The sequence below is a fragment of the Prionailurus viverrinus genome, chromosome C1 (assembly GCF_022837055.1).
Source record: "Prionailurus viverrinus isolate Anna chromosome C1, UM_Priviv_1.0, whole genome shotgun sequence".
Lineage (NCBI taxonomy): Eukaryota > Metazoa > Chordata > Mammalia > Carnivora > Felidae > Prionailurus > Prionailurus viverrinus.
The window spans coordinates 162,317,616-162,332,360 of record NC_062568.1 but is presented as its reverse complement, the minus strand read 5'-3'; the positions used below and the strand labels follow the sequence as shown (position 1 = coordinate 162,332,360).

At 36.6% G+C, this 14,745-nt stretch overlaps 2 protein-coding genes across 17 annotated transcripts in view; one reads left to right on the top strand and one right to left on the bottom strand.

Moving 5' to 3' along the window:
* The window catches only part of ALG6 (ALG6 alpha-1,3-glucosyltransferase), a 66,794-nt gene extending 63,317 nt beyond the window's left edge, over positions 1 to 3,477 (top strand). For all 5 annotated transcript variants that reach the window (XM_047873804.1, XM_047873805.1, XM_047873803.1 and 2 more), the window contains one exon: positions 2,282 to 3,477. In XM_047873804.1, coding sequence (XP_047729760.1) covers positions 2,282 to 2,479 — 198 coding nt within the window. In that variant the 3' untranslated portion in view covers positions 2,480 to 3,477. The remainder of the gene's footprint in view (positions 1 to 2,281) is intronic.
* Positions 3,475 to 14,745, bottom strand: part of ITGB3BP (integrin subunit beta 3 binding protein) — a 72,701-nt gene continuing 61,430 nt past the window's right edge. For 6 of the 12 annotated variants that reach the window (XM_047873812.1, XM_047873807.1, XM_047873809.1 and 3 more), the window contains 3 exons: positions 12,463 to 12,513; positions 11,772 to 11,791; positions 3,475 to 6,526 (listed from right to left, as the gene is read on the bottom strand). In XM_047873812.1, the coding sequence (XP_047729768.1) occupies positions 12,464 to 12,513 (50 nt within the window). In that variant the 3' untranslated portion in view covers positions 3,475 to 6,526; positions 11,772 to 11,791; position 12,463. Of the gene's footprint in view, positions 6,527 to 7,460; positions 7,573 to 8,538; positions 8,661 to 11,771; positions 11,792 to 12,462; positions 12,514 to 14,745 lie in introns of all 12 variants that reach the window. The other 6 variants (XR_007155235.1, XR_007155234.1, XR_007155236.1 and 3 more) reach the window with 6 other exon arrangements.

Here is a 14,745-nt window from a genome sequence, read left to right as displayed (position 1 = left end):
AATTTCAAATTTAGGTGATTGATTTAAAAATTTTCTTCCATTTTTATAGAGGCATTCAAACCTGTAAATTCTACTATGTCATATTAAGCCAGCTTTCCATAAATTTCGACATTTGCTTTTCTGTTGAGTTAAAAATATAGTCCATTTCCATTGTGATTTCTTCTTTGGTTCATGAATTACTTAGAAACTTGTTCAGTTTCCAAATGTTTGGGGATTTCCCAGATTTCTTCTTGTTTTTGTATTCTCATTTAATTCCAATGTGTTTATGGAGTGCCTGGGTGGCTCGGTCGGTCAACTGACTTTGGCTCAGGTCATGATCTCACGGTTCGTGAGTTCAAGCCCCGCATTGGGCTCCGTGCTGACAGGTCAGAGCCTAGAGCCTGCTTTGGATTCTGTGTCATCCTGTTTCTTTGCCCCTCCCCTGCTCTCACTCTGTCTCTCAAAAATAAGCAAACATTAAAAAATTTTTAAAAATTCCAATGTATTTAGAGAACATACTAGTATTATCTCAGTGTTTTCAAATGTATCAACTGTGTTTTATGTTGGTTTTTCCTGTTTTTGAGGGGTATTTTTGCTAGAAATGGAATTGTCTTTTTCTTTCAGCAATTTGAATGTCATCCATCTTACTGCCTTGTGGCCTCAATGTTTTCTGATGAGAAGTCAGCTGTTAATCTTACTAAGGATAGCTTGTATGCATATTTTTAGATGCTTATTATATGTCCATTTGAATATGAGTCTGGAGTTTAGGGGAGAGAGGTCCAGGCTGGATGAGCTCACAAAAGGTGTGAGTACAGAAGACGACTAAGTACTGAGTCTTGGGATACTACAGTACATAGAGGTAGGGGACATAAGGAGCTATCAGAGTTGTCTGAGAAGGATTAACTGGTGGAGGATTAACAGTAGGAGAGTATGGTGTTATGGAAGTCAAGTGAAGGAAGTGTGTCAGGGAGATGGGAGTAATGTGCTATTTCAGATGCTGTTGAGAGATCAAATAAGGTGATAAGAAATAACCAGTGGAAGTCATTATGGATCTTTGATCAGGGCAGTTCATTGGAGCAACTGAGGTGAAAGTCTAATTGGTGTGGATTTACTAATGAAATGGGAGGAGAATTGGATGCATTAAGTTATAGGCAACTCCTTTGGGAAACTTTGCTGTAAATAGGAGCAAATGGGGTAATAGGTAGAGTTTGTTTAAAATGGAAGGAATTTTAGCATGTCCCTTAACACTGATTCAGCATCATAGTATCATGATATTTCAACCAGCCCTGTATTTCTTAAGTTTGAAACTTTAAATTTGATTATTTCAATTCAGAAGTTAGAAATTTTCACTTTACACTAAGATTGACTCAGGGGATTTTCCCTTTGGAGGGTATTTGTAGCCATTTATACCTGTCTGAGTCTTTTTTGGTTACTATCCCTAAGCTTGCATCTGGAATGAGCACTGCATACTCTATTTCAGGTCATTAAATCCTGCCATTAAAACATCTTTTAGGGTTCCATTTTTGTCCCACCTTCTTCATGAAAGTCACCAGCAATGGTTTCTCACTGCTTGCTTAGAAAGCAAGTAAATGTGGAAATATAGAACATTTACTTATGCAGCTTCTGTGTCAAGAAAACTGACTGCTACACAATTACAATAAATGCAGTATTTTTACTACTCATTTTGGCCTTTAATAAAATGTGACCTTGTGATTTTAACTAGTTCATGCATTTCCCTAATTAAATTGAAAACTCTTTGAGGCCAGAAGATTACATTTTCTTTCATATGCCCCACCATGATTTACTACAGCATTAGCTCATTGAATGTTGCATGAACATGAAATATTACTATTTGCCATGGAAGAGTTTTTTATAGATGGGTTCTTAGATTAGCTTAGAACTTTATATTTTATAAGGACTCAGGGCCCTGGAGTGTAGCCTGAATTTAACCCTGACTAGCAGTATTGTCTGTTCCAGGTAACTTTTAAGTACTTGGGTGGTATTAAGTATGACAGGAATTCTCAGGCTTTGGCTACACATGGGAATCACTTGGAAGCCTTTAAATCCTGAGGCCTACCCTAGAAACTGATTTAATTGGTCTGAAGTATGACCTGGTCATAGAGATTTTTAACCCTCCACTGATGATTCTAACATGCAGCCTAGGAGGAAGAAATCCACCATTAGAAGAGACTGGAGTCCCACCCTTCACCTTCAGTTCTGCTCACTTACAGCTATAGGTAAATGTTACCAGTACATTTAATCTTTTATATTATTCAGTAATTTGTTTTTTCCCTCCTTGTAGTTTCTTATCTCAGTCATCACTATGGTACTTCTGACACTGGTAACTGTCACACTGGATCCTCCTCAGAAATTACCGGACTTATTTTCTGTATTGGTTTGTTTTGTATCCTGCTTACATTTCCTGTTCTTCTTAGTCTACTTTAACATTATAATCATGTGGGATTCCAAAAGTGGAAGAAATCAGAAGAAAATCAACTAGGTACATCTGCAAACACGCGAAAATATTAACAGTGCTTAAACGGTTTTTGAACTTCTTGCTGTGTATAAATAAAATTATCATTTTGAGGATCATGGAATTACAGGAAAAAGATGGTGAAAAGTCATTGTTGTCTATACAAAGTAAATCTATATGGGATCCAAGCCCAGTGGAGGCTTTTATTTTCTAACTATTGAGTGGCCAAGACATACTGTAGTTTTATAATATTCAGTTATCCAAGTGGGAAAATAAGAGAAAATGCCCTTAATCCCAGTATTTACTCAGGAAATATACAATTTGTTGTCTTAAAGAAAATCTGCAAATCCAGTGAACTTACTGGGAGAATTTAACCCTTCTTTTTAAAGGAAATTACTAATTTTGGTATTTAAATTTCATTTTCCTTCCTTGGAATACAAGTAATGTGTATTTCATTCTTTAGAAATCTATCTCAGGGTTTAAATTTGTGACAATCTTTTAAATTACTGTGAGAAGGCAATTTAAACTGCTTGAAGTTTGAACATGCCTCATTACATGGTACAAATTTGAATTTCTTTTTAACAGGCAGAGAGGTTAAACCATGTTATTTTTTCCAAAATGCCGATTTACTTAAATGCAATTTAACAGTGAATTTTCTTGAATTTAAATCTAAGTGGTTTGAGTGATGTCTTTTTAATTACTCATGATCACTAGTTCTAAACTTCCAGGATCATTCTGTTTAAGTTAAATGGTCTTATGCAGGATTTCATCCTTCTGATCTTTTTATTGTTGTTGTGACTTGGTTCAGGATAACCACTTCCATAGCATTGATTCATATCATGTTTCATATTGACTTGGCTCTGTTAATAATGTATCATTCTATATTAGGAGAAGCTCATCTTTACTGTCATATTCAATTGGTAAAAATAATGTATCATATCGATGTTATAGTTTCTTATGTAAAGATGTGTTGTCTAGATGTGTTGTCTTTACTCTCTGTGATAAGAATAAAACAATTATTTTCACATCGTGTGTTTTTAATGAATATATTTCTTTCATAAGATAGCCATTAAAGTATATTGACTGGTGATACATTTTAAAACAATGAACACATATACACAAAGAAAATTTGGTTCTAGACATGGACAGCCACAGGCTGATACAAGAAGGTATGTACTTCTAAGTCTGATAAAGGAAGTAAATAGATTTAGACAAAGCAAAAATCAGGAAGTATTTCTTTTTCGAAGCAAATGTGCATAAAGACTCAAAGGGCAGGTCAGCACAGAAAAGCAGCCTTGAATCACTGCCGAATCAGCAGGAACACTGCTGTCCATGGTCACCATCTGTAATCACTGTGCCCAAATGTCAGCATCTTGGCTGGCTGGTGTAGTCCTATTTTTTTATTTTTTATTTTTTGGAATAGCATACATAGGTTTAACACAGGATGTTGATTTAAATCGATGAGGAAGTTCTAACTTCTGAATAACTGGAACAGAGAAACATTATTTGAAAAAGTATGTAAATATTAATAGAATATGTACATATTCAAAGGATGTTAAGGGCAAATTCTTTATACATTTTCTAGATGATTTAACCTAGTCATACTGAGTTAACATTGTAGCTTTTATGGAGACTTGTAGCAATTATAAGTCAAGTATGTCTTAACTATCTGTTAGAAACCAATTTAAGAAGAGTCCACTCTGAACTTGGATTAGGTTGCAAAATACCAAAAATGGGGGCACCTGGATGGCTCGGTTGGTTAAGCGTCTGACTTCTAATGGTCATGGGTTCAAGCCCTGTGTTGGGCTCTGTGCTGACAGCTCAGAGCCTGGAGCCTGCTTCAGATTCTGTGTCTTGCTCTCTCTCTGCCACTCCCCTGCTTTGTTTTCTCTCTCAAAAATAAACATTAAAAAACAAAAACAAAATACCAAAAATGTCCAGTGATGAATTAAAAACACAGAAATAGGCAATTCTAAAGTATTTCAGTGACAGGATTACTGGGATATCTAAATATAAAGATATTTAGGTAATGCAAAAATATTAAAGATTTCTCACTTCACTAATCTGTCAAAAAAATGAACCCTTCTAAGTTATTTTCAAGTTCGTTTTAGAGGGAAGGGCCCTTTCTGAGAAATGCAGTTTTCTCTGTTGCCAATAAACTTAGGTTTGCTTCTTAAAATGAAGAGAACAGGGTGTATGTTCATGTATCAAATATGAAGCATACAGAAGCCATTTTCCTTTGAGGCCTTAAGGAGGGGAGAAAAATCCCAGATGTAGCATTCTGTCCAAATGATAAACCACAACTAAGTGAGTGAAACATTTACAAAAGTCAGGGCAGCCAAAGGAGCCTCTCTGTTCAATAGAAAGAGTAAAAGATGGATAGGATGTAACTAAATAATGGTTGGAGTAACACGGGTTTCAAGTCTCAATTGGTCTCTCTTCTGTTATGTTCATTGGAAGATCAGGGCCAAGTGTATCCCCCGCCTTCCTCCATGCTGCACCCCCTCCCCCCCATATAAACATTAGTTTTGTGTGTGGATCTTTCTGCTTTGTCCTTCATGTGGCCTCCAAGGGTGATAAAGCGAGAGTCATCTGATCTACAATGAAGAGGACTGGGAAATGATTCTTAGCAGACCCAGCTGTTCTGAAAGGCAAAAGCTTAGTATATCAAGAGGTCAAACATACAGTAACTGATTTAATAGCATTAAGCACACACCTACATAACTTGCATTACATATGAAACTAAACTACTTCTTAACCCTTTAATTCCTGACTAATGTAAGTTTCTTTATATGCTTTGGCTTTACATCCTAAGGTTAGTTTTCAGTGCTAGAACACAAAAAGAATTATTCTTTTTGGTATATTTTCGGTAATATCCTATTACAAGGACTGTATCACAAAGTGTTCTTAATATTTAGCAGATTATCTTAAAAGTCTTATTTAAATAGTACCAATAAAGTCATTAGTGAAGGCAATTAGGTTTAATAGTTAATTGGGTTACTATTTAGTATCTATGTCATTTAATAGTTCGTAAAACCCATTTTCATTTTAAGAAGTAAATCTGAAATTTCTCTAAATGGAAAATCAGTTATTTTCAAACAAGTTAAATTTTGTTTCAGATTTTCATACAGTATTTTTATTTCATGATACAGTAGTATCTTCCACAAATTTTATCAAGACTTAGGGCAAGTACCAAGGGAATAGCATTTTTTCCCCTGCAGAAGTGGTCAAAGAAAAATACAGAAGTTTTAAAAAACCGTGTTATCAAGTCATAACACATCCTGTGATACCCTATTCCCCTTGTTTCGTGAGAGTACAGATGATTATAATACAAAATAACACCACAGAAAAATAGAAATTTAAAATAATGTTTCAAAATCATTTGGAAGGAATCAAAATGATTCCTGACCCATAAGAAAGGTCCTTTCAATTCAGTACAGTGTGTAGTTCAGTTTAAGAACTGCATATTTTAAAATGTACTGAAAAATGCATTCCACTATTCTATAAAAGGTATAAAAATTTTTAAACATTGAAATAGTTTTTCTGCACAAACATAGGAATAACTAGAATATAATAAAGACTCGTCCCCGAGACAGTGGCTATACAATAAACTTGAAAAATTCTGTAAGTGTAAAAAAATCTAATTAATACACATCTGGGGCTTTAAATGGGAAAGTGGTACCTAATTCCACTCACCATTAGATTTAATCTGATCTTTAAAACACAGTTTTACCAAATGTGCCATTTTCATAAATGTTCTAAGTCTATCCACAAATGCTAAAAGTATACAGAAGTGTATGTGATACAGAATTGAAGTCAAGATCTTGTTCTACATGTTGGCTTACATTAAAGGGTCAAGAAGAAATGTATTATTTACATTGAGATTATCTACTGCTGTGTGTAGAAAGTTTAAATTAGCTGCAAGAAATTTTATCTAGACACACACCTGCCTAGTGCTATGATCTGGTATTTACTGGGCAGATTAATTACAAACATTTCTTCTGTTCCTTTAAATATGATCAGGCAGATGCAGAAGAAGTTGGTGTCCATAGTAAGTGCATTTCTTCTAAATGTCTGCAGGATATAAAAGATGATTGTTAAATCAAGAATTAGTTTCCAAATTAACATGCATCTCATACACTACTTAAGACACGATTTAAACACCCATTTACCATGTAATTTGGTACCTAGTTTAGATATTGGCAATCTCTCATTTGCTTATTTTTGAATCTTCTAAGCAACATTCACCTTCACAAATAATTGTCAGTATGATTACTCAGACATCACACTCTTCACTTTATGTGAAGATTTATCTGAGATACTTCTGAGAGATTTCTGAAACTCCTACATGATCTACTTGCTGAAAACACCAAAATCTACATGCCTTTTGTCTGTAAGCCTTAAGGGCCTTTCAGCAGGTGTTTCCTCCAACAGCTGCCCCCCAAAAAAAGAGACTGTATTTAGTGACATTCCTATTCGGCGAGTGTCCCTCTGGGGACTCCTAGTGGTGGCAGAAGTTCTTGTCATTTGGCTTAGGACCTTTGTGTGAGAGGACGTCTTTGACAAGAGCAGCTATTGGCAAGTGATGACACATTTCCCATAGGGCATGTGGACCTTTGATTCCTGAAATACCCCATTCATGCTTACACCGGCAGCCATGAAGAAGTAATGCATGGTAGTCCCCTATATTTCCCTATTCATGGGAGTCTACATATATTCTTGTCCTAGAAGAATGTAGGTTGCCAACTTAACAACCAACTCTTGCCAACTTGAGTCTGGTCTGAATTCCTATAGAAGATTTTAAGCACTCTAGTATTGACTTAATATCCCTGTAGGTTATTGATACATAGTTATCAGAACTAATGACAATACCATTCAGGAAAGGAAGACTATCATTAAATAGTTACTATGGGGGAGGTGCTAGTTAAGCTTATTCTGTACAATCTCACAAGGTAAATATTATCAGTCCCATTTTATAATTAAGATTTAGGGAAACCAAGTGCCTTACTTAAGGCCACAGAGCTAAGTAGGTAGCAGAGCGGGTACGGGACGTGTAATCCAAATCCTGTCCTCTGTTATAATGCCAGACCATGCAGAGAAGTTTCATCGATTGATCATGACTGCTAGAAGGGAGCATAGCATGTGTATTATCTCTACACTGCCATACTGGCTCTGGAGATGAATTATCTCAGAACACAAACGAAATACAAGTTAGACATAGCGATGCAGTTAATGAGCAGTATTTTGACAGAATTCATCCTTCGTATAACAACTATATTCTCTCTAAAATATATTTTGGATTGTTACTTCCGTAAACAATAATCTTCACTGGTCCACTTCTGCCTAATGAATAAAGTCTGAACTTATTAAGCCTAGTGATCATAACTGTCAATGATGTGGTTGAACCTACTGTTCAATCGTTCTGCTTTTCTGCCTTTTTGTTCATGTTGTTCTCTCTGCCTCGTATGTTTATACAGCCCATCAAAATTACCCATTTTTCAAATTCAAGCTTCTTAGTAAAGTACAAAGTTTCCATTACTAGGGTCTGGAAGGTCCTCTGTCAGACATAATGTAGAGTGAAATAACTAGAATTGATTTTCAAAGAATGAACTCTTAAATAACGACCTAATCACTCCATCCTGAGGTGATCTATGTCTGTTGTGTATTCCTATACTATTGCTTATTCTTCATTTGGTTCTTAGTTTATACTCCTTGGTCTGAAGAGGAAGGAACTGTCAATTATTCTGCTCTCTATACTCCATGGAGGAGTGACAAACTTGACTGGCCAAAGTCCAGAACATTGGTCCACATTTTGCCAGTAATATATGTCACTCTTTTTACACAACACTCTTTCCCATCACTGTCTACTCTCAAGTCCAATGCATCTTTGTGCTTCCTAATTTCATGTTGTAAAGAGACCAGCCCATTTTATCTATCTCATCTGCAATCAAGCATAGGCAGGTCTATTTCAAAGTTCTGGCTTTCTCCTCAGGTTCAAGGTTTAGATTCACAGGGTTCAAGATTTAGACTCAGTGTGGGAGACAGGAGGTTCCATTTCTGCCTTAGGCGCAATCTATATTAGTTACCCCAAGTTTCTGCCAGAGGATCTGCCATGTTGGAGGTTATCAATTCCTCCAACTAATTAAGTTGATACTTGGATCCTCATTGGACTCCTAGTCCCTTTTTGTACTTGCTATTGGTCAGAATCCTGGAAAGAAGAGGGGAGAGAGGTCTGAATTTGTACTGCCTATTATAGTTTGCCTTATATTATTATCATTTTATGTGTATAATATTAATCTTGTATCTTTAGCTTGACTACTAGGTTTTTAAAGGTTGGCATTATGCAAGTGCTTTGTTTATACTAAGCCATATACTTTTGTTCACCAAATGATTTATCCAATTGTTTCTAGATGAAGTATCCCAATATCTCCTGCAGTATCACCTATTACTATTTAACCCACACCATGCTTCCACCATCCCTTTGCTGGTCTTTGTACGTCTGTGACCCATAGGTTGCTGCCTCTCTTACTCACAGTATCTCTTATTCTAACATGATTTTATAAAGGCTTTGTTTGTTAAAGGCTCTGGGAGTGAATCTGTCTGGGTTATTTCCCCCAGTAAATAATAGAGGTCAGGAGGAATAATCACTGAAGTGTGAAAGGGCAGGAGCTGATGTGCAGAACAGGGAAGCTGGCCACAATGGTATCAGGAGTACTGTGACTGTCAGAGGTTTCTAGGGCACAGGCCAAAATGAGAGAACATGGAAGAGAGACCTGAGGAAGCCTAATGTAAGGTGAGTTATAAGAAGGTTTTGAAATACGGGTAAGTTTTTGACAATGACGGGAAAAACGTATGTCAAGCAAAGGAGACAGGAACAAAGATAAGGGAATGAGAAAGATTCTCTCTGAGGAATGTGCCTGAAGAATGGTACATAATCTGGACTGAGGCACAAGGACAAGGAAAGCTGTGGTCACATGAGGGAGAGTTCTGAATGTCAGTATAAATTTGATTTTACTGTGAATGTGGTAGAGTGATACCTTCTTAAGCATAATTTGTCCAGTAGCAGAACAGGCTGTAGGGGAAAGGGAGCAAGGGGCAGAGAGGCAGGTTACCATAGGGAGGATAATATGGATGAGAGGTAATGAAGGAATAAACTAGTGCAGGGGTCATGGAAAGGAGAGGTAAACATTTTCGGAAGTGATCTAACCTGGCAGCAGTTGGGTATGGGGCCACAAAAAGGGACAGAAATTTGAGGTTTTGAGTCTTATCACTGGATGAGTGTAATCCCTAGAAAAAACAGAAATGAGGAAGAATTTGGGGGGGGGAAATAATAAAAATCAGCGCACTTGGGGGACAATATATGGCAGCTGAGCTTGTGGGTTTACAGCTCAGGAGAAGGTCACAAATCGATTTGGAAACCATATACAGTACTACACTAAGGTGAGAACTAAAGCCAAGGAATGGGTGAGATCACAAAGAAACTGCCCAAAACACAGTCAAAAGAACCCAGGGAAATGCCTCAAAGGTGAAGTCCAGTTTCATTTCTTTGTCTTTTCCCTCCACTGCTTCCCACTGAAAAGGAAGTTGAGTGGTAGGTCAACTTTCATTCTTTCAAGTCTTTTGAAAGTACTACTCAAGTCAAAGACTCAGAAGAACATGCCTAATGTGTGATGATCTTGGGGCACCTGGGTGGCTCAGCCAGTTAAGTGTCTGACTCTTGATTTTGGCTCAGGTCGTGATTTCATGGTTGGTGGGATTGAGCCCCATGTCGGGCTCTATACTGATAGCATGGAGCCTGCTTGGGATATTCTCTCTCTCTCTCTCTCTCTCTCTCCCTCCCTCCCTCCCTCCCTCTCCCTTTCCCTCTTCGTCTCTCTCTCTCTCCCCCTCTCTCTCCTTCTCTCTCCCTCTCTCGCTGCCCTTCCCCTGCTCCCACTCTCTCAAAACAGACATTAAAAAAAGAAAAACGTGATGATCTTTACTAGAATCCAGCAACACAAAGCTATTCTCAGCACGCCTTAGTTACCTGAAGTTCATGGATGAGACTGTCATATACTAAATGCATATGTTCTCTACCAGATGTATGACTGTCTTCTAATAGTTTCTGTTGGATTTCCATGGGCCAGAAATTGTATAAAATGTTTAGTCCTATAAGTATGTGTGTATATGTATATATATTATATCCTTCCTGTTTAATGGGATCTAAAACCTTTGACCAATAGAGAAACCTGAAAGTCACAGATCACTATTGTGAGTGAGCAAAGCACCGTCTCTAGCACCAGACTACTCAGGTTAATATCCCGGCTTTGCCTTTTAGGTAATTCTGGGACAAGGTATTTACATTTTTTTTTTTTAAATATTGGCTTTTTCAACGTTTATTTATTTTTGGGACAGAGAGAGACAGAGCATGAACGGGGGAGGGGCAGAGAGAGAGGGAGACACAGAATCGGAAACAGTCTCCAGGCTCTGAGCCATCAGCCCAGAGCCCGACGCGGGGCTCGAACTCACGGACCGCGAGATCGTGACCTGGCTGAAGTCGGACGCTTAACCGACTGCGCCACCCAGGCGCCCCTTATTTACATTTTTTTAAATGTTGATTTATTTTTGAGAGAGAGAGATAGAGCGTGAGCGGGGGAGGGGCAGAGAGAGAGGGAGACACAATCTGAAGCAGGCTCCAGGCTCTGAGCTGTCAGCACAGAACCCGACATGCGGCTTGAACTCACAAACTGCGAGATCATGACCTGACCTGAAGTCGGACACTTAACCAAATGAGCCACCCAGGTGCCCCAGGACAACCTCTTTGTGCCTCTGTTTCCTCACCTATAAAATAAAGAATAACTATATATCATGTAAGTTGTTGAAAAGATTAAATGGAATATATATAAAGTCTGGCACATTGACAGTGCTCAATAAATGTTAGCTATTATTATAAACTATTATTTGTAGTGTACAACAGAATAAACATTCTAATGAATGAAAGTGACACAATTTTGTGTATAAGATGCTTTGCAAATATTTTTAAAACAGCTAGTTTGTTAGGAAGCTAATACTAATAATTTTAAATACCATTTCCAAAGAAATGGATTGTCAGTATAGAATTCATTTTGCATTAACTTTTTTCCTAAGAGATAGCAGGCAACATCTGGTTAGCTTCTAAGAATCTTAATTAATATTGATGCCACTAAGTCTGAGATAGGCTAGCTCTTCATGCGAGCCTTCAGTTATAGGTACATTAGACACTAATATCACATTATGACTCATACTGCTTCTAGCTAATATGTTATAATAAGCTAGTTATAAATCTATCATTTTTACTTACATTGCTGAATCCATAGGGAACTGTTGTGAAGGAAAGATACAACTAATTAATATATAATTATTTACTTAATTTAGCACATTTCCAAATTCAAAGACTTGTTATATCTTGTTCAGTCACATGTGTCCTACAGAAACTATATCCCACCTGTCAGTATCTAATTAGTTATTTATACTAAAGGTGCTAAATTAAGAGCCCCCTTTACACTCACCTAAAAATATGTGCTAGCTGATCAGCCTAGCTGATGGTGTTCTTTTCAATCAGCCTCTAACTCATACATTTTGTCAGACTGTCCTCTTGTTTATAAAATTAGATTATAATTTCAACAACAGCTCCAAAGTTCATGTTCCTATTTTCTTTATAGACAGTACCAAATTTGATAATGTAAATAAAATGTTTCCACATGAACAAAACAATGAAATTTAAGAAGGCTAACCTTAATTAGAAAGGTGAAACCCTGGGGTGCCTGGGTGGCTCTGTTGGTTAGGCATCTGACTTCAGCTCAGGTCATGATCTCACAGTTTGTGAGTTTGAGTCCCCTGTCAGGCTCTCTGCTGTCAGTGCAGAGCCGGCTTCAGATCCTCTGTTTCCCACTTTCTGTGCCCCTCCCCTGCTCATGCTCTCTCTCTCTCTCTCTCTCAAAATTGAATAAACATTAAAAAAAAAAAAAAAGAAAAGAAAGGTGAGATCCTACCTCAGTTTAAAATGCCTTTAAGGAATTCATAGCTGTCAAGATGATATAATTCTGTAAGAAAGAAAAGTGTTTTTTTCAAAAAACAGCTTAAAGTAAGTTGTCACAGTATATGATGCAGAATAAATGCTGAATAGAATGAAATTAAAGAGCCTAAACATAAAGTTTTATTTTACATTATAAATAGCTTTGGTGCTATAAATTCTCATTTCAACATCTTACTGATTTGCCTAATTCTGAAACATACATTTAAGAATTTAGGATAGAAAGTGCTGAGTGGGAGAGAGCCAAAGCATAAGAGACTCTTAAAAACTGAGAACAAACTGAGGGTTGATGGGGGGTGGGTGATGGGTATTGAGGAGGGCACCTTTTGGGATGAGCACTGGGTGTTGTATGGAAACCAATTTGACAATAAATTTCATATATTGAAAAAAAAAAAAGAAAGTGCCAAAAAACTTATTATTATTATAATACATGCTTATCCTTTATTATAATTACTTATCTTCTGTGACAGATTCTATAATCCTGAGGGCAGGACCAGGTCTGTCTGGTTCCTTAGTATATCACCAATGCTAGAACAGTGCCTGGCTCATAAGAGGCATTCAAAAAGTATTAAATGGATGAGGCACGTAAGGAGATAGCAATTTCTAAGTATTTGAAAATATTTACATTCCTTTAAGAAATCCTTAGAATGGCATTTGTTTTTATTCATTCATTGAACATGCACTGTGGATCTTCTATCCAGGTTCTATACGAGGTTCTGAGGCTACAATATAGAGATATGACTTTTGTTTGTTTGCCAAGGAGGAGCCCGGAAGGAGCCCTGTAACCAGACGATTACAATATACTGCGACACTACAACGTTATACATTTATAAACATTCAGACAAGTGTTGTAGAAGCCTAGAAGAGGAAGCAATTTCGTTTTACCTAGGTGAGCTGGGGAGAGTCACAGAGGATGTGACATCTGAGGCTGACCTTAAAGAATGAGCAGGAGTTTGCTAGACAGAGAAGGAAGAAAGAGCAATCTAGGTAGAGAAAGGAGCAGGAGAGGCCTGGAGTTCTGAGAGATTCCAGAGGGCTGAAGCATAAGGTGTGAACAGTATGAATTAAAATGACTTCTTTCCTCCTATATGAGGTCTGAGCTAGAGGAAAAGTCACCTAATACTTACTTTTCACAGAAATCTTGCTTTAACTACTTAATTAGCTATATAACACTATAAATATCTGCTTTATTATTCTCCATATGTGTTTAAAATACATAAACCACTTAGAGAATTTATCTAACTCTTTTTTGAGGAGCTTTCCTGACTACTCTAAGAGTTAAAATGGGGGAAAAAATGTTCACCTGTCAGGTGACATAAAACCAATTTCTACTAAATGTGCCAGAATAATTTTTCTCCACCTCAAAAACGGTTAGTCTTCAGTCTGTTCATTACTGTCTTTTTATAGTATTTTTATTTAATAAAACCTATTAAGACTACCATACAAATCTCTTTACTTATGCTTTTATCTTTTAACTGATCAATTTTTATATTGCTGACATCCCTTCTTCACCATTTGCTCATTTAAAAATTCATAGTATGTGAGATATGTCTCTGGAGAAAATGTCTATAAAATTTGTTACAGCTGGCAAATGTGTATGAGTCAGTGATAGCACATGACTAAATGCTTCACAGAAAATAAAATTTGTTTCTGTAGTAAGCAGAACTGTTTAAATGTTATTTATTTTTATGTTTCAAAGAAAATATATTGTGAAGTGCTGCATTGATTTAATACGCAACAATGTCTGTGTACATGCTGTAGAAGGAAAATTTATGAAACCTTTGCACAACTCCTTTAATTGAATTTTCCAAATCTCTCACCACACACAAATAATCAATATCTTCTGCAGAGAAAACCAGTCAGAATTATTACTGTCTTTCGTTTCAATTTTGTTGTCATCAGCACATACGGAGCACCTGGATATTCGTAACGTCTGATACCAAGTTATTTACACCTCTTAAACACATAATTGCTATTAAGTGAGTTCAAATCTATGGTTTAATTTTTTTTACGGATTATTTAAAATATAAAAGTGATCATACTTCTAGAGAAGTATACAAAAATTTAAATCATGGAAAAAATTATTTAAAAGGCTTTGAAAAGTAATAAATCAGTTTGTTTTTCCTTAAATCCTAGACAAATCTCAAGTAAGCAGTCAAAATGTATCCCCAAAACAGTGATGAACAGTGTAAAATAAGAGCATTAACATTATTAATAGGAAAACTATGAACCACGTACAACA